Raw genomic sequence first — 22994 nt, forward strand, 5'->3', positions numbered from 1 at the left:
AGGCAGAGTGCTGAGCTACTGTGGCTTATAACCCCCAGGGCTCAGCATATGTCACTACGTGACTTTGTTGGTATATTCTCTCGGCCTATCTGGCTGGCGCTATGATAATCCAATAGTGTTACACTGCCTCTGGCGGTCAGTAGGAATGAAACGGAGCTATAGTTTGCTAATATTAAATTTGTGGAGTGGGTAATATAGTTTTTTTTTTTTTTTTATGACTTCAACCTAGGTATATGTTAACTTCTGACTTCAACTGTCTCTGATGCATAAGACCATTCCATATACGATACAGTAATTTAGTGTATTATACAGTATGTACCTTCAAGTAATGATTATTTCACTTGAACTTCTTTTAACATAAGTAACTGTGCCACACCTCTCTGAGGATTCAGAACTACATTTAAGCGATTTGAACAATTGTTTAGCATATTCAAATATATTGTTCAGTATATGTTTACAAATCTGATAGTTCCGACTCTCAATTCTGACTGGATGAGTTAAAAGTCAAAGTGGTTATAAAATAGACTTTCTTTCTTTTTTTTTCTTTTTTTTTTTTTTTTTGCTAAATATTTGCTAGGTTACCTTGAAACCATGAACAGCCTACAATTACAGTTTACCCAAAAATTAAAATGATCATTGTATCATTTACTCACCCTCATGCCATCCTAGATGTGAATGACTTTCTTTCTTCTGCTGAACAAAATGTAAGATTTTTAGAAAACATCTCAGCTCTGTAGGTCCATACAATGCAAGTGAACGGTGATCAGACTTTTGTAAAGAAAACATAAAAGTAATCCATATCTTCAGAAGCAATATAATAGGTGTGGGTAATTCTGGGTAAAAAAATTACTAAAAAAAGTCATTTTTTACTCTAAATCTCCACTTTCAGATGTGAAAGTGAAACTAAACAGGCACCACATGTAACTTTCAGATGTAAAATTGAAAGTGGAGATTTAGAGTAAAAACGGGACTTAAATTTTTATTTGTTTCTAACCTACATCTATTATAACGCTTCTGAGGATGTAGATTTAACCACTGGAGTCATATGGATTACTTCTATGTTTCCTTTGTGATTTTTGGAGCTATAAAGGTCTAATCACCATTCACTTGCATTGTATGGAGCTACAGAGCCGAGATATTCTTCCAAAAATCTTTGTTTGTGTTCTGCTGAAGAAAGTCATACACATTTGGGATGGCATGAGGGTAAATAAATGAGGAGAGAATTTTCATTTTTGGGTGAACTAACCCTTTAAACCACTGTAGTCATATGGATTACTTTTATGCTGCCTTTTATATGATATTTGGAGCTTCAAAGTTCTGGCCACCATTAATTTGCATTGAATGGACCTAAAGAGCTGAGATATTCTTCTAAAAATCTTCGTTTGTGTTCAGAAGACGTAAGAAAGTGATCCACATTTGGGATGGCATGAGGGTGAGTAAGTGGTGAGAGAATTTTCATTTTTGGGTGAACTATCCCTTTAACTACCGCACCATTTGAAGTGTCCTACGAGTTGTTTATTCTAATCATATAATAATAAATGTGACTATTTATTGTTTTAACGTTTTTTTTATTATTTGGCTGTTGCAGTTTAACTTCGCTTCGCACCATGCCCAAAACCTCACTTACTTTGTAAAATGACTGTAACACACGGACAGATTGTGGCTAAGCCTATTTGTTTAGTTAAGAGATATTTAAATAAAACTGTGTTACCACGGTTCAACATTGCTGAAAAATACTGTTTGCATGCGCTTGAGGTCCAACATATTCGAATGCCAAAGTAAAAGGTGTATATGACGGCGAGCCTTGTCGCCTCCCCAAAAACTACATTTCTTAAGAAACTACATTTCCTAAGAAGCATTGCGTTCTCCAGGGGGTTTGAGGAATATGGATTGCGCTTGCGTAGCCAGACGTGGCAGCGGCATCATGGCTTCTTGGAACCGTTACGGGAGACGTTGGAGACATATCGAAATGTTCTTGTTCTTGTCGTTGGTGAGTCTTTTAACATAAACTCATGCGTATATACAATCATTAATAAAAATGTGGCGTATCGGGCAGGTATTCTTCATTATACGTAAGACGAAAACGAAAGAAAAGGGATTGATCTTAAATCTCTCTTGCTGCAGTAGCTCAAAGTTGAGAGAGAGAGAGAGAGAGAGAGAGAGAGAGAGAGAGATACACACACACATCCACATCAGATCATTCAGTCTCATTCATCATAGTTCTCATGTCTTGGTTTTTTGGCTGGATCATGCATATAATGCAACTGTATACTTTACATATGCATTGCCAAAATGCTAAAACGGATTTACTCCTGTGGCAGGAAATGTGTCTTCGTGAATGCTCCGTTGAAATGTTGCATGTCACTTATTTAGTGCATTTTGGTGTCAATGAGTGTGCCATGTTAGAGGTGCTCTTGAATTATAGTAGCAGTCCTATTTACACTACACTACACTACAGTACAGCTTCCAACATCACTGATGCTGTATATATATATATTGAGTGACATAGTGTTATTTAATCTTGATCAGAGTTTAAATGTTTTTCCTTCTTTTTTCTGTGCTTAACATTACAGAAATGAGCTTGCAATATTCAGAGCCAATGAACCTCACTTCATTTGCTGCTGTTTAAAGTGCATCACCCCTGTTCCATGAATTCACAAAATCTTTGTGAATAAATATGTCCTCAACATAATACTCTATTAGCTGTGCCGCCACATCAGGCAAATCTCATTATGCAGGAGCTTTCCTGTCTCACATCCTGTTTTGCGCCTGCCACCGCAAACAAAGGTACTCTCCTGAACTGTAAGGAGTTTGTGGTGGTTGGGCGGGGGAGGAGAAACCGCTCTCTGCTATCTGTGCTCCCTCAAACCCTCCCGTTTGTCAGAGCAGTTTATAAAATCTCTTAATCTTGATTACAGGCACCCCTGCAAAGCGCTTTGTGCCACCCACCCCCCCCCCCACCCCCACAACCATTGCCTGGTCCAGCACTCAGTGCATGGAGATTGCCGTGGTGGCATCTCTGTGCACCTTGTACAGTAAACTTAAACGACTCAACCAACTCCACTCTGTAGGCCACCCATCATGTTGTTCCATTCCCGAATAATTTGCCTGGACAACAAAAGGAGATGTTAAGCAGAATGACAGCCTCAGTCACCATTCACTTCCATTGCATTTTTCTTCATGCAATGAAAGTGAATGGTGACTGAGAATTGAATTCTGCCTTACATATCCTGATGTGTTCTGCAGAAAAAAGAAAGTCATATGTTTTTGGAACAACATGAGTGTGAGTAGATGACAGAAATAATCCTTTAACCAAAAGATTCACTGCTTCATTCAGCATTCTGTCGTAGACTCATTTCCTTGTGTTTGTGAATTACCTACGTCAACTTTGCAGAGCCGGAGCCCCCCGTGTTGTTTGGCTCAGAAGGATGAAGGAGGGTGTTTGACTAAATGCGGTTCTGTTTGTGATGAATCAGTGAGGCTCTAAAAGTGGAAATGAGATGTTATTTATTAAGCAGATTTGTGATGTCGGGAGGGAAGCACATGCTAAATGACTACTACTACTGCCGAGCAATGTTTTTTCTTTGTGTATGAAAGATCATTTATTTGTGTTAAAGTGTTACCCATATTGTGCCAAACATGTCAGCAGGGTCAAATAAAAAAGGGTGTTCTTGAGTGGAAGATTAATTGGAGGACCACTGCCACAATCAATGTCATTCAAAGACAAAATACTGTAAATAATGAGATTATTGATAAATATACTGGAGACCATGTTACCTAGAGCTTTTCAAATCAAACTCTTTGGTTAGGGCTTTTTGTACTAAAGGGATAGTTCATCCAAAAATGAAAATTCTCTCATCATTTACTCACTCTCATGCCATCCCAGGTGTGTATGACATTCTTTCTTCTGCATAACAAAAACAAAGATTTTAAGAGGAACATCTCAGTTCTGTAGGTCCATTCAATGCAAGTGAATGATGGCCAGAACTTTGGAGCTCCAAAAAGGACATAAAGGCAGCATAAAAGAAATCCATACGACTCCAGTGGTTTAATCCATGTCTTCAGAAGCTATATGATAGGTGTGGGTGAGAACCAGTACAATCAAAAGACATGGATTGAGTGTGAGATGCGAGAATTTTCGTTTTTGGTTGAACTACCCTTTAAATACCAACACAAGTGATTGAAAGAGAAGAATTCTGAATGGTCCTAATGATCTGTTGTTAAAGGAATATTTCACCCAAGCAGACCGAAATTTAAGTGATTATTCACTAAAACTCTTCCCCTCCAGTGAGCGTACAGTCATATAGAGTCAGATTCCTCAAACAATTGTTCTTTGAGCCCGTTCTTCCTAATGAACATGATCTGGTTCAAATGTATTTATTTTTATTTTCTACACACTGATTCAATGATCTGGTCATAATGATTCTCACAGGGTTTCTACGGTCATGGAAAACTTGAAAAAAATTATCAAATTATATTTTAGGGATTTCCAGGCCTGAAAAAGTCATGGAAATTAGTTAAATCTCTAAAAGTAATTTACATTTCTATAGTGAAAATATATTTTTCTTAGTTGTTCTCTGCTCTAAAATTTTCATTGGATAGAAATGGCTCTTTATGAGTGCAATCTTTATAGAATTATTTTTTTTAAATCCTTATCATCCTGAACAACTGAAAAAAGTCATGGAACTATCATGGAAATTCATTGGTCAAAAGGTGTGGGAACCTAATCTAACCTTTTCATTTTTGGGGTGAACTATTCCTTTAGTGTCAGCTGTTCTCCTGATGAGATATAAATGAAAACATGATATTTTCATAGATTTTGATGTACTGCAATACACTATAACCTGCAATAAGGTTTGCCAACAGTGCTCTACGTGTCTCCAAATGTCATGTAGCAATTTGGAGTGTCACATCACAGTTTGTGGTGTTGATTTTCTTATGTTTGAGTAGTAAGTTTTTAGGGAAAGAAGAAACAGATTTTGAAAGAAAGCAGCAACAAAGAGACTGAGCTAGGAATGTTCAGAAAACATGTTCCTCCATAACCCTGTTGCTTCCCTGCATGTTCTTCTCACTCCCCAGAGCCATAGCAGCTCATCAGATGAAATAGTGCCACACACAGCATGTGGTTTTTCCAACCTGTTGTATTCACTTTGCATTGATGGACAGGAAACGATCAAGCCTGTCTCCTGTTGCTGTTCGGCGGATGATAATAAAAGTGACAGTTTTGTGAAAGTGGCGGCATTGGTAGGATAATGCCCATGTCGAAGACCACTGCTAATTGAAAGCCAAATGGAAGTCTTTGTAACAGGTACAGGACATGATGATTGCTAGACAGTAATGGGCTTGTTCTGTTGGTTGACTATCAGCTCTGGACAGAATGTTTGAAGAATAGGTGGTGCACCAAATAGGGTCCGAAACCTGATGTGACTAGACATAGAACACTAACTCTTTTGTCTCTGAATGAAGTTGAAAGCTACGGTTGTCTCTGTGATTGAACTGTAGATTTTAGTTTTATAGATGGGTTGTATAAGAAAAAATACCAACAAAGCCTACTTTATAATGTCTTTGTATTCTTCTTTGTCCTATCTGACTGTGTAGTTTTATGCTTTTATAGGTTCTAAGGTCAGTTTAAAATGAATGGGCAGCAGCAGGGCCGTAGCTTGCCAAATTGATGCCCTACGCAGAGTTCCGCGATCGTCGGACGCCAGGGCGGGGAGTGTTTTTTTTTTTTTTATATATATATTTTATTTTTTTATGACATGACAACTTTAAAGTAAACTTTAAGACTTCTTCTCAAATATGATCCCCGCAAACATTTCAATAAGTTGCTCTGACATTGCTCTTATAGTACATCACAGTGTCTGCTCTCTATCACCATGGCTGAAGTAAGAGGAGGTGTGATTTCTCAGGTCCCACAAGCCTTATGGTACTTTAATAAGCCCTGACTGTCATCTTCACACTGCTACAATACTTTCACAATAATTTCAGAGAGAGAATGTTCTCTCTGTTTCTCAACCCTTGGCCCTCAAAGATAGCAAAATTGGCTCAACCAGTGGTGTTAGTTTGAGACAGTGCTATCTGTATTTTGACGAATGGTGGATGGGCGGAGTGTTCAGGGAAACTAAAACATTCATTATTTTTGACATTTTGTTTGCATATGCTAGTGGTCCTACACTTAACCCTTCATTTATGTGTGCATTACTATCTCTACTTTTTTAAATTCTGCTGCAATGCCTCACATACAAATTGTAGAACTCTAAAGACAATCACAAAACTTTTCAGTCAGCTATCAGAAGATATCCAGATGGGCAAAATATATTTTTAGGTCATTGTGCAAATAATAACATTTAAACTGTCTTATCCAGAACATAAGACAACATAATTTCCCCTCATTGTGGTTGAGTCTTTGCCTATGGAGCATGTGACAGGGAGATGATAAGAGCCGGGTCACTGTCTCTTTTGTGTGTCATGGCCTGTCTGCTCTCTTTATTTTCCTCTTCTTTAAATGACAGCAGCTTTATCTGTTGTCGCCTTATCGGTTCAGGTCCATCCAAACTCCAAATCGCATGCCTCTGCTGGGAAGAGTGATTGAGAGAGTAACAGAGAGAGAGAGAGAGAGAGAGAGAGCGCATGTTCTCCCACTGCAGGGCAACACATAAGCCTCACATCAGAGCACAATTTCAGAAACTATAAGGCCACTTTTGTTAGATATGTGTTGCAGTCACTATGATGATGTATTGCAGCCATTATGATGCAACATATAAAATAAAGGGACATTTTTTTTTTAAATTTGTTTAATTTACCGCTGTTTAATTCATTAATAAATAACTAAATTAATGATTATTTTTAATACATAATTATTTTTTTTATTTTGAAATTACACAGTTGTAAAATCATTTATTCATTTATAAAGTTATTAATAAATTAATGCATTATTAATTTATTACAGTTATCATTGTTTATTATTTTTAATTTATGAAGTTATCATTAATTCATTATTTCTTATTTTTTTATTTAATGATACAGTTTTTAAATGTAAACAAAACACATTAATAAAATTATTAACAAATAATAAATTAATTATATTTCATTCATTTAAAAAAATATATTATAAATTATTACATTCAAAATGTATTATGTTTGGCACTTTTGTAGTTCATTTCCTGTATTTTGGCCAAACAGTGTCTACCATAGATTAGCAACCTGACCTTGCTGAGCTCCTTTCCAATTGATGTACTGATCAGTAGAAGAGTGAAAAAGGGGCTTATTGCTGTGATGTATCTATTTGTATGATATGCTGGCTCTGTAATAGTCGTTATTTTTGCTTCGCTATATTATCACAGTTGGAAACACTGTTGTGATTTCACAAAAGCGCAGGATCTACAGTATATTGTTCCACATTTGGGGATATTGTTTTAAACCGCCTGAGATATTTGGCCTTGACAGTGAAAAATTTTGACTGTGAAAAATTAGAATCTCAGTCTCTCTCTCTCCTCCGCAGGTTGCAGTGTTGTCCGCCCTGCAGGCAGTGAAGGTGTCTCCACTCATAGAGAAAGTCAATGACCACAAGGATTTTAAGAAACTTCTCAGGACCAGAACTAATGTTCTTGTCCTGTACACTAAGTCAGGTTAGTCTCCTTCTGTTATCTCAGGACTATTGTGTTACCAATGGAATAAATGTGTTACAGTTTTAGCAGCTGAAAGATACAGCGACATCATGAAAACCTTCATTATGCTGGCATCTTTGTATATTCCACTTCCGCATATTCCACAGCAGCCACTTGGAATATTTAAGCTACCTGCTATGATTATTGGCTGTGATAATATAAATTTTATGGCTATGTACAAAAGCACATAAAAACTGCAACACCCTAAAATCTAAGCAATGCATCACTCTCTTACAGCCATTAGGAAAATCAACCACTTTACATTACACCTCAAATTCATTTGCATAACTCCTCGCTGTTATTCTCTGAACCAGCAAGCAACTGCACTATATTTGGGTACGGTAAGCTTGAACGGCCCATAAACAATCTACACCACCCACAATGTATGGGAAGAGCCTCTCATGGCCTTGCTGTTCGGATTTATTTGTTTCATAATTCACAAACAATTTTGACCATGGGAGGTCATTGGATCAGACTGTGTATCGAACATTGCATTTGATTGATGGCTGACTAGCTCTACTTATCCCGTGAAGCAGTCCAGCATGCAGTTTGGAGCTCTCCCTGATTTTTTTCCTATTAGAAGCTTCCTCAACGCAATAGTTGTGATAGTTCCTTTACACTGTGTCCTAATCAAGGATGGCACGTTAAACTATAAAATAGATCTCTTGCATGTATCACAACCTTTGTGCTAACTACTTACGACAAGTGACAGGACGTTTTTGTTGGTCCCTTGTTTTTTTTATGTGCCATTGTGCTGGGTAATTGCTGGCCCCCTGTGAAATCTCATTTGCCCAGAAATCTGCCCCAAAAACTGTATATTAAATATTGAAAATGTTCAAATTGGCTGTAATTGTGTTGTCTCACATTATTTGTCACATCAGAATATGTAAATGTTCCTTGAAATTATTGTCCCTCTGACCTTTACCAACATGAGTAAATGAAAATCAGAATATGGATTCAAAATCCTGTTTAGTTATGTGGTAGGAAACCCCAGACTGTCAGAAATGTATAAATCTGGAACCTTGTGGAACATTCTGGGTGTTTTCACACTGTGTACTTTCACAGCGTGTTCTAATCTGAGTTTTTGCTAAATACTTTCGTCATCAACATGATTAACACCAAAAGCTATTGTCTTAGTAAGGCTGTAGAGCTTGTAAAAATTAAGAACAACATTTTTGGATTATTTTTGTTTATTTATAATTGATGATTTTAGCCTTTTCAATTTGACCCAACATTGATATACAGCACTAGGACCCTTTTATAGTTTTATTGCCCAATAAACATTGTAAACAATGTGTGCTTAATAGTGATTAACTTCTAGAGCAGATTGATTTTTATGTGACTCAAGTTAGTAAAACACCTTTCATACCAATCAAATGAGCTGGAGTCTGATGTTGCCTTAAGTCTCAGATCAACTCATTGCATATAAATCATACAACCTTTGATTTAATAGTACTATTCCAAAAAGACTGATGGAAATATTTGGTATGTAATAGAATCAGTGTCATTCCTTTTGTTGTTTAGTGTCATTTTGAAATGCAGGGCCCTATTTTAAGAGCACTTACCGCAACGTTATGCTCACTAAATTAGTTGGCATGGCCATTATGTTTTGGTATTTTCGTGCAAGCTTGCGCTACGTCTAGACGCCAGTGGGTTTGGCAAAAATTTGCATGCAAATCGCTAATTGACTGGGTCAGGTGCAATTTAATTCGGAGGTTCTTCTCCGGTTATTGCACTGTCAGCGTATTATTATTATTATTATTATCATTATGTAGTCCATTTCCCTCAAGCACCAGCGATATAAACAAAAGCAGCGCATTGATAAGAATTTGGTAGTGTAAATGGGCTGTAGGCAATGAATTAGAAGAATAGAAAAATGGACTTATGTTTTTTTGGTGCATTAATTGTTGAATGTCTGGCATATTTCTAGTGACACTTTTATATGCATGGAAAATGTGGTTCTCGTCAGGCCTTGAATGTACAGTAGGCTCTGTTAAATTATAGAGAATGTAAGTATTATTAATCATATTGATCAAGTGACACACAAATCATGGCTAGTATTAACAGTGATTGTTTTGGCCTTCCAGGTTATGCTGTGAATGGAGGGTTTCTTCTTATTTTTATTTATTTATTTATTTTGCACGCACCTCAATTCTACCAGTCGTTGTTGCTTTTAAAATTAAATTATTTTTTAAACACAAAAAATTTAATCCAAAAATATTTCTACATTTATATTAAATTTTAAACTAAACAAATCAATTAAAATAATGAAGTGGCCAAAAAAATGGTAAAAAGTCCTCTGACTTAGCAGAATGAATATAATGCCAATACTAGTTGTGTAGTACAAGTCATGGTTTGGATTAGTAAACTAAGTACGTGTTTGGGGCCAATGTTTAAACAAAATTATTTTGAATGAACTCTAAGATTAATTAGTAAAAGTCTTTGTAGTCAATCTTGAATTAACTGCGGAAGTGCACATAGATGCACTGTCCTTTTTGTTATTTGGCTGATGAAGGCAATTTAGTTGGCAATTAATTTATTGTCTGTGTATTCAGTTTTAAAGCCACCTCCCCAAATCTGAACATTTTATCCTTTCAAACTTCCACCGGCCCCTATTGCAGTGACTTAAACATCACTCTGACAACAGGTGGAAAAATACCAATACAAATAAGATCATAAATACAATTGTAAAAATAAACCATAATGATAATTGAAAAATAAATCATGACCTCTATATAGTTGAACACAAATCCTACACATTTTTGTTTCATAAAATTGCAACAACAGTGATTGTCAGAGATACAATTTGATATTCCACTCCATTTTCAGTGTTTGGACATAAACTTTATTACCACCTGCTTGTGGAATTTCCAAACTGTAAATGCTTAAACTGATTTTAGACTTTGTGCCGAGAATAGATGTTTATTGGCATAAATTGCGTTTGCACGCATACATACCCACTCACGCCCACTTGCACCCTATGCTGGCACGAAACCTTAAGAATAGCGGTTACGAAAATAGAGCCCATTGACATTTATTTTCTTAAACACATTTTTGTGAAATCATATTTTCCCCTCCTAATAAATGTTAGGTCAAATTAATTGGTATATTTACATGCAGCCAAATAATCTAAAACAAAAAATTATTGCCTCAATAAGAAATAAAAATTAGAATGAGCTTGATTTAAATGAAATTTCACAAATCTTAATCCATTAAATAGTAGAATAATTGGCATTTTTTAACATTTACATTTTATTGGGTGCATATTGTATAAACAGTAGATTTGGACTATGCATTCGGATTGAATTGATTCAGATTGACGAAAATATGTACATGTGAACATGCTGAGTGACACTTAGCTCTCATGTAAAAAGACTTGGCCAAGCATTGTCTGTATGAGCGTATTCCGTATGTGTGTTTTTTGTGTCCTCAGCTACATCTGGAGATGCTCATATGAAGCTGCTGTCTGATGTTGCTCAGGCTGTGAAAGGTCAGGGTACCATCGCCTGGGTCAACTGTGGGTGAGTCTCAATCCATTATGTAGCCCTTGTATATTTGAGCAAGTCACCACTAGTGTGTTAATGTACTCTGTCTTTGAGGTTGAGGCAATCGACTTCACGACCAACTTTCTTGGTGTTGCTCCAGTTCCAGTGGTTTAATATATAATGTGAATGTATCAGCAGTACCTTGTGTTTAAACACAGTTCTTGACCATTGTGCCAACTATGCATTAATATAGTTGGCTTGAGAGGATGTTTCGGAATAAAGCTCATCTAATAATATGTCACTTAATATACAGTACAGTACATGCAGGATTTATATCCAATGAAATGCATACAACTGAGCAACAATACCACTTCGTACTGGTATTAAACCGCATTCAAGTGTCTAGCCAAGGGTGAAAAAAAAACTGCCTATGAGGAAACTATAACTTTGCCTAAGAGGTACTGCATACATTGTTTGTTTTTTTGTTTTTTTGTTTTTTTTACTATTATATTTCTTTGTAATTATTTTAATAATTTAAGTTAATTTAAATGTAAAAGTGATGTAAACAACTATCTGTCTCTTTTTGTTGTTCTGAAGAATGAAAGAGACTTGTTCTCAAGCAAGATTTGTTATTACAAGGTTCATATCATCCTTTCTCTTTTTTTTCCCCTAAGATCTACTTTTTATGTTGGTCAGTGTTTTTTTTTTTTTTTTTTTTTTTGGACCAAACACAGTCTGTGCTGCAACGCTCAAGCTGCTAGTTTTCTGTTGGGTCCAATATAGTTGAACAGCACAGGGTTTGGCAGACTTTCCCCATCTTTTTCTTAAATTGCTGTATACCAATTGGAACAATAGCATCTTTAGTGTATCTTTTGGTGTTTAGGAATAATATCTATCCTACTTCATCCTCATTGTGACTGGGTGGGCCAAGTGGGCCTAACCGGCATTGTTGACATGTCAGTGAGGACAGCCATGTTTCATAAAAGAAACCCATGAAGCGATCACCCTCAATGTCTATGAAGATCTTTGGTTTTCTTAATGGCTTACATTGTGGCATTGCATCACAATGCACCTGTCCTTGCTCGGCATCCTCTGTCTGTGTTTTGAGGATAGATATCACAGAAATTATTATCAGTCAATGCTTGTCTCTCAAATATTTGTTTTTGGCTGGGTGGTTACTGCGATGTGGCATGTGTGTGTCAGGCAAAAACCTTTACTTGAAATAAATTAGGCAAAATCTGGCCTGTTGTGTAGCCAAGTCAAATTTCTTGTCCTAAACCCAATCCTTAAAACACATTTTTGAAACAGAATTTTGTTTTGGGGGGGGGGGTCCCCTTGTGAATTACTACTAATTTACAGAAAGAAACTCAATAATAGGTAGCAAAAAAAGTAGACTGCCAAGGCAAGAGCAAAGCAGAGAAAAGTCCACATATTTTCTTTAGATGAGAGGGACCAGAGTGATTGCCAGCTGCAGTCCGCTGGGGGTGTCGTTAATGAAGTGGTTTAGGAACCGAGCGGGATTAGTTCGAGAGAAATGAAAATGCTATAAATGAGCTGTAGCATTTACCTTTACCTGCTTTTATGAGGCACGAGAGAGATTGAAAACTGATTCACTCCTTCTCATGCAGACACGGTGGGTATCTCTCACACATTTGCCGCAGTTTCAATAGCAGTACAATTATGATATTGTAACTAATCGCAGTATATTAAAGTGGTTTTGTGAGTGGTTGGTATACTGAGTGGGTTGTTGTGATATATGTATCACAATACATATATCATATCGTGAGGCGTTTGTTGATACCCAGGTCACTGCCAAACAAAACAACTTCTTATTGGTCAATGCTGCAAATTTGCTTGTCAAAGTAAGAGCTGGGCAATATGGCATAAAAATAAAATCTCAAATTTTTTTCAAACTTATTGACAATTCACGATTCCATTTGACATAATCTTTATTAGAATGCAAGGCAAGGCTTGGGTAGCTCAGCGAGTAGAGACACTGACTACCACCCCTGGAGTCGCGAGTTCGAATCCAGGGCGTGCTGATTGACTCCAGCCAGGTCTCCTAAGCAACCAAATTGGCCGAGTTGCTAGGTAGGGTAGAGTCACATGGGGTAGCCACCTCGTGGTCAAGGGAACCAGGTAAGAAAAATCAAAGTTCACCAGATTTGAACCCCACATGAACTTCACACCAGAAGTCCATCAGGCGAAATTCCCAATCGCACGGATTCCCGTTGAGATGACCGTATTTCAGCTGCTGAATTTTGCTGTACAAAGGTGAATGTGACCGCATTTGAATCCTGGTGAAATCAGAACCTAATTTCTCACTTATGTGGTAGCTAAATTTCTTTCATTTTTTCATTCTTTCTCTATTCTTTCTTTCTTGCTTGCTCTCACATGCTTTTTTTTTTTCTTGCTTTATAGAAAGACTCTTTGTTGGATAACAAGAGAGGTACACCATTTTTAGCTAATTTAAATTTATATGCCCTTGCGTTGAACCTCAGTTAATTATCTGCTTGAATTTTCTGCTTTGATTGCTTCTAACAGTTGCTTAAGGTTTCTAACCTTTCTTGGTTTTCAACTTCCCAATTTATCCATGCAAGTTGTTTGAAACCAACAGTCTTGTGTACTAACCATTTTTACTTTATTGATGTTGAGCCCTGGAGACCCCTATACAAGTTAAACTGGTGACTTGACCCATTACCCTTTACCATGCTCTAGAACGGCTTACGACACTTAAAGACAACGAACATTCCTCTCATTAGGAGTATAGAGTTGTGTCGTAGTGGCTGTGGAGGCTATGATAGGGGCATGACTACCTGTGTGTACTCAGAGAGTTGCCAATTTGTGATCCTGTGTCAGAATGGCTAATTGAGTTTCCTACCTGACAGAGTGAGCTCTGCTGTCCGCCGCACCTCTCTTGGTCCACCCACGAAGGCGCTATGTGGGGTATGCATAACGTTAATGATGCCGTCTCATCAGCCTTTGAGGGACGGGAGGTGTGCTGTCAGAAGCATAGTTGAATTCCATCTCTTTGAATTTCCATTAGCTTGGGGCTTTAGTTCTCTTCTGAGTCCTCTCTGCTCGTATTTGTCCTTATGTAATACATTTCCATGCTCAATATCTCTCAAGAGAAGGGAACCATTACAATAGAGAGCTCTGGCTCTCGTGGTGGGATGTGGGCGTATGTACAGTGACAGAAATCAGGTAATTGTGAGCTCTTTCTGTTCTCTAGTTCTGTATATGAAGACAAGAGTAAGTGTGAAGATAGATAGAGTGTAAGAATTAAGAGGTGTAAGAATTAATTGTAATTGTATATTCAATTGTAAGAACTTTGCTGATGTAAGTGATTTCAAAGACCACTCAGGGGTCATATTTGTACATATAAGTACAGCTCCTATTTATTTGAAGGAGGGAAGACCAAAATCTCCAGAATGGTTGCCCAAGATTATAAGCAAATAAATTTGGTTCAATAAATTGTGCTGCTTCAGCTCAAATCACGGAAAAAAACAATTTTCAGGCTGGTCCAGCTATAGTCCCGTTCACACATTAATCTCGCTAGTCTCTATATTGTTTGTGGCTAGTGGGCGTTCCTACTGCTATCGCTCTAACATTATTGGTGGACTTCACGTCTGGCCATATCTTTTGAAAATCCGATCACAGATGAGACATATTGCAGGTAAAACTAAGATATCATTATAATTTGACAAGGAATAAAGTTTTGTTGCGAGAATTGTACATTGTGCAGGAGAAAGTTTTTATTTAAACTGCTACAGTGCTTATTGCATCATATCATCAAAAAGATGAAGTATAGATCAATATATGAATCAAACTCACTCAGACTGCTGACAATTTCTTTTCCATGCATAATTTTTTATTATATGTGGTTAAGGATAAATCTCATAGAACTGGGAAATCACACCGAAACTTAAAATTTTGCTCCACTGACAATGTCTTCACTCCTATTGTTAGTGTCTGCCGAAAGTCGCATAAAGTTAATTTTTTCTCACGTTGCTGCATGCACCCACTTCTAGTTGCCAACAGTTGCTGTCTCATGTCGCCAGCTCTCATTCCAAATGAAGGATATCTTTTGATCATCAATGAGATCATCACGCTGCAAGTCGCTGCATGAGTGAACGGGGCTTATTACGCATGTATGTTCTCAAGTAAACAGACAGGCAATGTCTCTACCAAAATGTGGAATATTCTTTACATTAGGACACCAAAGTTAAAATATGAGGAGCAAAATCACAATTTGTCTGCACATTTTTGTGACAATGCAGTTTCACTGAGATGCAGAGACTTATCATATATATGAATTTGCAAAAATCAGCTGCGCTATTTGTCACTAATACGCAAGGAACATTCATAGGGACATTCTTAGAATAAAAAATAATGAAAATACATTTTCATGGTCAGTAAGAAATATTCATGACTGATACATTTTGTCTATTCACCCGGCGTTGACAGATGTGGTATAAAGTTATTTTTGGACCCTGCTTGTGGCTCTGAATCAAGGAAAACAAGCAGAGTTTATGTATAATACACTGAAGAAAAGGCAACTGAACATATTGTCCTTCAGGAAGAGAATGACTGAGTTTGCCAAATCTAAAACATAGCCCATACATTAGCTTATTGCAGTGGTCATCTGTCGCTTCCCATGAGCTGTCGTGTATTGCTGCTACAGCAATTTATTTAATGTCTTGGGACATTAATTTTATCACTTGAAGTTTTTGGCTGCATCAATTTGCATGACAAATGCCCCTTGAGGAGTCGTTTTATAATAGAATAACATGATTATAATCCTTGTTGAGAATAATTTGCTATGACTTAATGTTTGCTTTTGCCTCAGCGTTTGCACAAAAAGTATCAAATTAATTGATCGTGCTTGCAGACCATATAGAACACGGTTGGTGTATTTTGTTCTGGAGTTTTCATTGCATTTTGACCAGGGTTGTGTGCCATTCAAAACTGAAATGTGAATTGGAACTTCAATCCTAAATTTGAATTGAGGTGGCAAACAGGATGAAGAATTGTAATTTGAATTTGAAGAAGTACTGTAGAATGGAATGGAAAAAAAAATCTGCCTTAATAAATAATACTTTTGATTTTATTTAGTTTGAATTACCCATAAACATGTTATCATACACACAACATATGGGGTATTTCCAGAAACATTAGCTATTATTAATTAATGAAAGGCCACCGATTTAAATTATTGGTAACACTTTAAAATAAGGTTCCATTTGTTAACATTAGGTACATTAGCTAACAATGGACAGTACTTTAACAGCATTTTTTAGTCCTAGTTAATGTTAATTAAAACTTATACATTTTTAAAATCAAAAGTTGTATTAGTTAACATTAGTTAATGCACTATGAACTGAACAATTGTATTTTTAATAATTAACTTTAATATTAATAAATGCTGTAAACAATATATTAATTGTTTGTTCATGATACCTAATGCATTAACTAATGTTAACAAATGGAACCTTATTGTAATTATTCAATTGAAATATATCTCATTTTATTGAATAAATTAACATTCATTTTATGGACAATGGTGGAAGAGCACTTTATTACTCCGAATGCTCTTAAATGCAATAATAAATTCCTCAAATTCCAATTCGGCATCCTATGAGTCCTTGTCAATTCCAGTTCCAACTCTGGAAATGAAAGGGAGACAATTCTTAAATTCTGAATTTTGCCCAACCCTGATTTTTGCTATGAATGATTGTTTTAGAGGTTTTAATATTTGTGTTTATTTCGTGTGATAGAATATTTCAATATCTTCTAACAAAAAAACAAATTATATATTTTTCAGAGATTCAGAAGGCCGCAAACTCTGTAAAAAAGTCAAGGTAGACCCTAGCTCGAAAACCAAAGGAGTGGAGATCCTGCATTACAAGTAAGAACAATCTCTGTCTTTTGAAATCAATGTAATGATGGTTGTTGAAGGTCTTATTCAATTATTGTTGAGAACTGCAAGCCTACAGCGTGCTCAAACATTTATCTCTCATTATTGTGTTGCTTTCAGGGATGGGAACTTCCACACAGAATACAACAGACCAGCCACATATAAGGTATTTCTCAGAAAATAACATTTTGTTGGAGTCATATTTTGGCCAAAAATTACAGCCCTCACAATTTTTGTAGCTTCTTTCAGAATTAAGTTCATCGATATTTCTTTGTTAGACATGGATTTTGGTTTGGCAATTTCAGTACATAACATTCGGATTTTGTGCCTTGTCAAACAATTAATTGATGTTGCTTTGTCATCTGTTAGCAGTGGCATAGGTTTGTATTTTAGCTTAAAAAAAGACCCAAGAGTATCATAAAAGTAGTCCATGTGGCTCATGCATCATATTCAAAATCTAAAGAAGGCATATGATAAATTTTGCTTTGCTTCACACCAAAACCTAAGTCATTTTGCAGTGAAAATCTTGACATCCCTTACACGATCATGACCGCAAAGAGAAAAGCTTGTTCACAGTAGCTCGCATGTTCGTCACGTTCAAAGGATGTCACTGAACAATTATTTCACAACAAAACTTATTGCTGTCTGAGAGTGAATGCTTCGCTCTGTGTTGTTATTCACTCGCTCATTATCCACTGTTTTCCCATGACTGTTACTTCATACTACTCGGCATCAAGCACCAGAGGCAGAAGCCCTTGGATTTTAAGTAGAAGAATCAGACATGTCTCTCATTGGTTTCTCACACCTACCTCATTCTCCATTTGCTTCTCAGCTCACTTACATCCAAATCTGATGAGGCGTTGATGAATGGCTCTGCAAAAAGGGTAGCTGTAATGTGAATATGTTAAAAATGAATGAGCTGAGCTCTGCTGGATGATGAGTCAGTGATGGGACATGTTCACTGGCACCACTGGTGTGGAAAAAATGGAGAGCTCTTATTAAATGCACCTGCTGTTAAGTCACATATTGCTCTTCACTTTCCCTTGGTTTAGCAGTAAAGCCTAAAAGCTCTTAATGTCAGGCGAGTGCTTAGTTCCTTACTTCCAGGATTGATAGATTAGTAGATAAATTAGTGGAACTGTGCAAGAGATAAAGGTGTGCAACAGAGTTTTCATTGGTGATAATTCTCTTTGCTCTCTGTATAGAGTTACACTTGCTTGTGCTTATAGTCAATTTGAAATAATTTGGTGTAGGATTGTCAGTTGTCACAGTAACAAAATTTCAGTAGCGTATACCAAAAGCAGTGCAATTTCACAATTCTTAATACTAATTCTGAAACCACAGCAAAAACGAATATGCTAATGTACAATACATACTCCTTTATTTAAAAAGAGTTAAAGGGATAGTTCACCCAAAAATGAAAATTCTCTCATCATTTACTCACCCTCATGTGATCATAGATGTGAATGACTTACTTTCCTCTGCAGAACACAAACAAACATTTTTATAAGAATATGTCAGCTCCTGTAGGTCCATACAGTGCAAGTGAATGGTGACCAAAACTTTGAAGATCCAAAAAGCACATACAGGCAGCATAAAAGTAATCAGATTTTTGATGAGAACAGACCAAAATATAACTCTAACTATAAATCTTGACATAAGCAGTCTCCTTGGCGATTATGATTTCAAGCTCGATTACTCTTCCTAGCACCATCTAGCACTTTGCGCATGCGTCATGCACTAGGAAGTGTAACAGAGCTTGAAATCATGATTGTGCTTAGAGACTGCAAAGGCAAGATGTACAGTGAAAGAGGAGTTTCATTTGGTCTGTTCTCACCCAAAACAGATTAGATTGCTTCTGAAGACATGGATTAAACCAATGGAGACGTGTGAATTACTTATTTTTATGGACCTACAGAGCTGAGATATTCTTCTAAAAATCTTCGTTTGTGTTCTGCAGGAGATAGAAAGTCCTACACCTCTGGGATGGCATGAGGGTGAGTACATGATGAAAGAATTTTCATTTTTGGGTCAACTATTTAGCCTTTAAATGACATGTACACTTAAGCATTTCTCAGTTAAGTAAACTTTGCTTTTCCATGTTTTTCCATGTACCAAATTATTCAAGTTAATGAGAAAATTCATGAAAAAAGCGTGTAATAGCTATCAAATGACGCTTTGCTCTTCAAGTGACTATGATAATCCTTTTTCTTCACAGTCTCTGCAGTTTCAATCAAATTAATGTGTAATGTAATGATTTCTGTTACAAACAATGTCAGATGAATATGCCTTACAATGTCACTCTTCATTTCAATCCACTTAAGATTACTAACCATTCTGTTTATGAGAATATTTTGCCAAAAACCGCGTCTTTCACGGCAATCTCCCATTCATTCCCATGGGGAGTTCTGCAGAGCTTGTCAGAGCAAGCGAACGTAAACAAGGGGGGCGGAGCTTAGTGAAGGGTCAATTCCTGGGGAACACATTTATTGATAAAACAAAGATAAATAGATCCAATAAAAATGTATACCTTGAATGCACTGTAAGTTGCTTAGAATAAAAGCCAAATGCATAAATGTAAATACCCTACTGTAGAAAGAGTGGTATTTTATTTTAGTATCAGTCTGGTACCAAAGTACATCTGAAAACCTATTAGGCTAGTAATATTAGATCCATATATCTAATCACATGATGATACAAATAGATACAGTAGTGGCAGTGTCTCTCTGTAAAAGTTTTTTACAGTACTGATTATTCTTTAAACTCTTTGCAAAGTTTCTCTAATTCTTCATCAATTCTTTCACTGTTTTTAGTCCATGGTGGCGTTTCTAAAAGACCCCGTTGGTGCCCCCCTGTGGGAGGAGAACCCTGAGGCTAAAGACATTGTTCACATCGAGACAGAGAAGGTGAGTATCACTCTCTGAAGCTCAGTGTGGTGAAGATCAGCTTTCTGCTCTGAGTATTTATCAGGTGTGGGAACTTCACATTGAACAAAAGTGTGTAGCTGAGAAAAGCCGGCCTATTCTTCTGACTCCAGAGACTAAACCTGCCTGTAAATCCACTAGTTTTCAGACTGTTGTGTGCATTACACAGGAAAAAAAGTGTAAATCTCATGATGTTTTGCTCATATTTCACCCCAAATCAAAAGAAAGATATTTTGCTTAAAGAAAATGAAGCTATTTTTAGGACCGTTAAGGGTTTTTGCATTGTGACATTATTTTCATGACATTAATTATATTAACAACAATTAGTATATTGTTGTAAAGTATTTATACATCATGGTAGTATTTGTTATATGCTGATTTCAATAAAAAAACACACATCATGGTATTGTATTTTCTGCTATAATACAGTTAAAGTTTTATAATAAAATCTTAATAGTAAAGCAGGGTAAAATTAGGGATTTGGTTAGCCCCACTCAACCCAGAGTGTTTGACTCATTGCTGCTGTACAGCTGCATAACAATGCAGCAGCAACAAACAAGCTTTATATTTTATCTGTACAAATTTTCATTGTGCTATTGGCCTGCAGGACTTCAGGAAGCTACTGAAAAGAGAGGAGCGGCCCATCCTCATGATGTTTTACGCCCCATGTGAGTCATCTTCAGCCTCTCAACACTTTATATGATGCAAACCATGTGCAATCATACAAAATGTGTCATATGAAACCTGTTGCACATTAATTACTTTGGATGAAGGTCTTAGCAAGTACATTTTATATGGTTGTGTGCATCCGAATCAATTACGGATGTGAATGCAGTAGGGGTATGATGTAATTTAAAGGTCCAACTAATTTTATTGTGACATGAGCAAGGGTTGAAGTTCTGAAAGTCTTTCTCATGCATCTCTCAATCTCTCATTCATCTTTGTCTTGGTTCCTTGTGTAGTGCTCGGAGGAACAACAATAATCAGTCCCATAGATCAACAATCAGCTGAAGTCTTGTTTAGAAATCTTGTACAGAAATATGGAACCTGCTGGCAGTACTGTCAGACACAGCTTACAGCTCCCAGCTCAGTTTTCAGAGAGTTTCAGCTGAATAGAATCTATGTTTCTTGGGTTTGACCTCAACCTGTAGACATATGTTTATTAATTAGTTGTGCTAGCTACGGTAAACAATACTATGTTTAAGTATGAACAAACCCTAATCCAACGGAGGGGTCCGAGCCATATAGGGACTTGGGCCAGTAAACCCCCAAAACACTCTAATCACTGCATAGAAATGCACTAAAACCTCTCAACAGCCGCATAGCAACAGGTCATTGACATTCTGACATCGATCTCTCCTATATGCAGGGTGTGGCGTGTGTAAAAGGATGCAGCCCATTTTTCAGCAAGCTGCCACTGAGACAAAAGGGAAATATGTAAGTTGCATGTCTGAGGCGTTCACATGGCCTATTGATTCTCTTATTTCCATGTTTTAATTTCAGACCATATCTCAACAATGTGTTTTGTTTCTGTATCTGGTACACTTGGTGAATTACTTAACAGGTGGGATGTTTTGCAAAACTATTGATGTCCCTTTTTGACAGAACATTTAGTTCCCCTCATTAGAGCGAGAAGCAATTTTGCCTAAAAGCACTTTGCCGATTTCATAGTATAGTTATTGGATGTGCTTCCTGCTGTTGAAGTCTGTGGTCAAATATAGATTATATGCCAGCTCAGCTCAGTATCTCTATGCACACTGTTGCGAGACCCACACTGTTCTTCACTGCACATTTTTCACTCGCAGACCTTCGTTTTTTCCATCTCAGTGTTCACTGAAGTACATGCGCACACACATCCATGCTTGACTTTCATTCAAACTGAAATTGGTGAAATAGAAATCAAAAGTCTGTAAAAACCCCATTGTGAATTTCAAAGCGGATGTGTTGTCAACATGGAAGATACAAAAACAAAAAGGACATCAGTCAGTATCACACAGCTGGAATCACAGAAAGGTTCTCATATTCAGGGCTCCCACGGTCATGGAAAACATGGAAATATCAGGTAATTTTAAAGTTGTTTTCCAGGCCTGGGAAAAGTCATACAAATTTCTATAGCAAAGATACATTTTTCTAGTTGTGCTCTGCTCTAAAACATTTCACTGACTAGATATTGAATTAGTGTTGAGTAAAACACATTTTCACCCATTTGTGAGTCAATAGTTTTTTCAGCCCAAAATAAATCAGTCAAACTGATTCACAAATTGGTCTGAATTTAAATTATTCTTGAAAATACTTATTCAGTCATAACCAGCAACTAGAAAAGTATATGAAATCATCATTAGGAACAGATCATGCCACTGGAAGAAGTGTTTTTTTTTGTTTTCTTTTCTTTTGTTTCCCCATATACAGCGAGATAAAGAATTGCTTCTTCTGTTTAAAGGGATAGTTCACCCAAAAATGAAAATTCTCTCATCAATTACTCACCCTCATGCTATCCCAGATGTGAATGACTGACTTTCCTCTGCAGAACACAAAGATTTTTTAAAGAATATTTCAACTCTGTAGATCCAATGCAAGTGAATGGTGGCCAGAATTTGAAACCTCTAAAAATCACAAAGTCAGTATAAATGCATAAAAGGAAAAGTAAACTTCTTCCAGTGGCAGTAATCCATAGGCCTCCAGTGGTTAAATACTTGTTTTCAGAAGCAATATGAAAGGTGAGTATGAGAAACAGATCAAAATGTGAGTCCTTTTTTTTTAATTATTATTATTATTATTTTTTTTTGCTATAAATCTTCACCTTCACTTTCACTTCCACATTCTTCTTTTGTTTTTTGGTGATTCGCATTCATGCATATTGCCATCTACTGTTCGGGGCTGGTCAAAGTTATACATTTATAGGAAAAAAGATAATTGAACTGTTTCTCATCCACACTTACATTGATTCTGAAGGCATGGATTTAACCACTAGAGTCTTATGGATTATTTTTATGCTACCCTT

The 22994-nt window shown here is 36.6% G+C and overlaps 1 protein-coding gene across 1 annotated transcript in view; it reads left to right on the top strand.

The window, feature by feature from the left end:
* Positions 1-1886: 1886 nt before the first annotated feature.
* The window catches only part of pdia5 (protein disulfide isomerase family A, member 5), a 58235-nt gene continuing 37127 nt past the window's right edge, over positions 1887-22994 (top strand). Inside the window, exons 1-8 of the mRNA XM_051711096.1 lie at positions 1887-1990; positions 7502-7628; positions 11101-11188; positions 16977-17060; positions 17190-17235; positions 19883-19975; positions 20601-20661; positions 21363-21430. Of these exons, the coding sequence (XP_051567056.1) occupies positions 1925-1990; positions 7502-7628; positions 11101-11188; positions 16977-17060; positions 17190-17235; positions 19883-19975; positions 20601-20661; positions 21363-21430 (633 nt within the window). The 5' untranslated portion in view covers positions 1887-1924. The remainder of the gene's footprint in view (positions 1991-7501; positions 7629-11100; positions 11189-16976; positions 17061-17189; positions 17236-19882; positions 19976-20600; positions 20662-21362; positions 21431-22994) is intronic.

This window comes from Myxocyprinus asiaticus, chromosome 11, assembly GCF_019703515.2.
Source record: "Myxocyprinus asiaticus isolate MX2 ecotype Aquarium Trade chromosome 11, UBuf_Myxa_2, whole genome shotgun sequence".
Taxonomy (NCBI): domain Eukaryota; kingdom Metazoa; phylum Chordata; class Actinopteri; order Cypriniformes; family Catostomidae; genus Myxocyprinus; species Myxocyprinus asiaticus.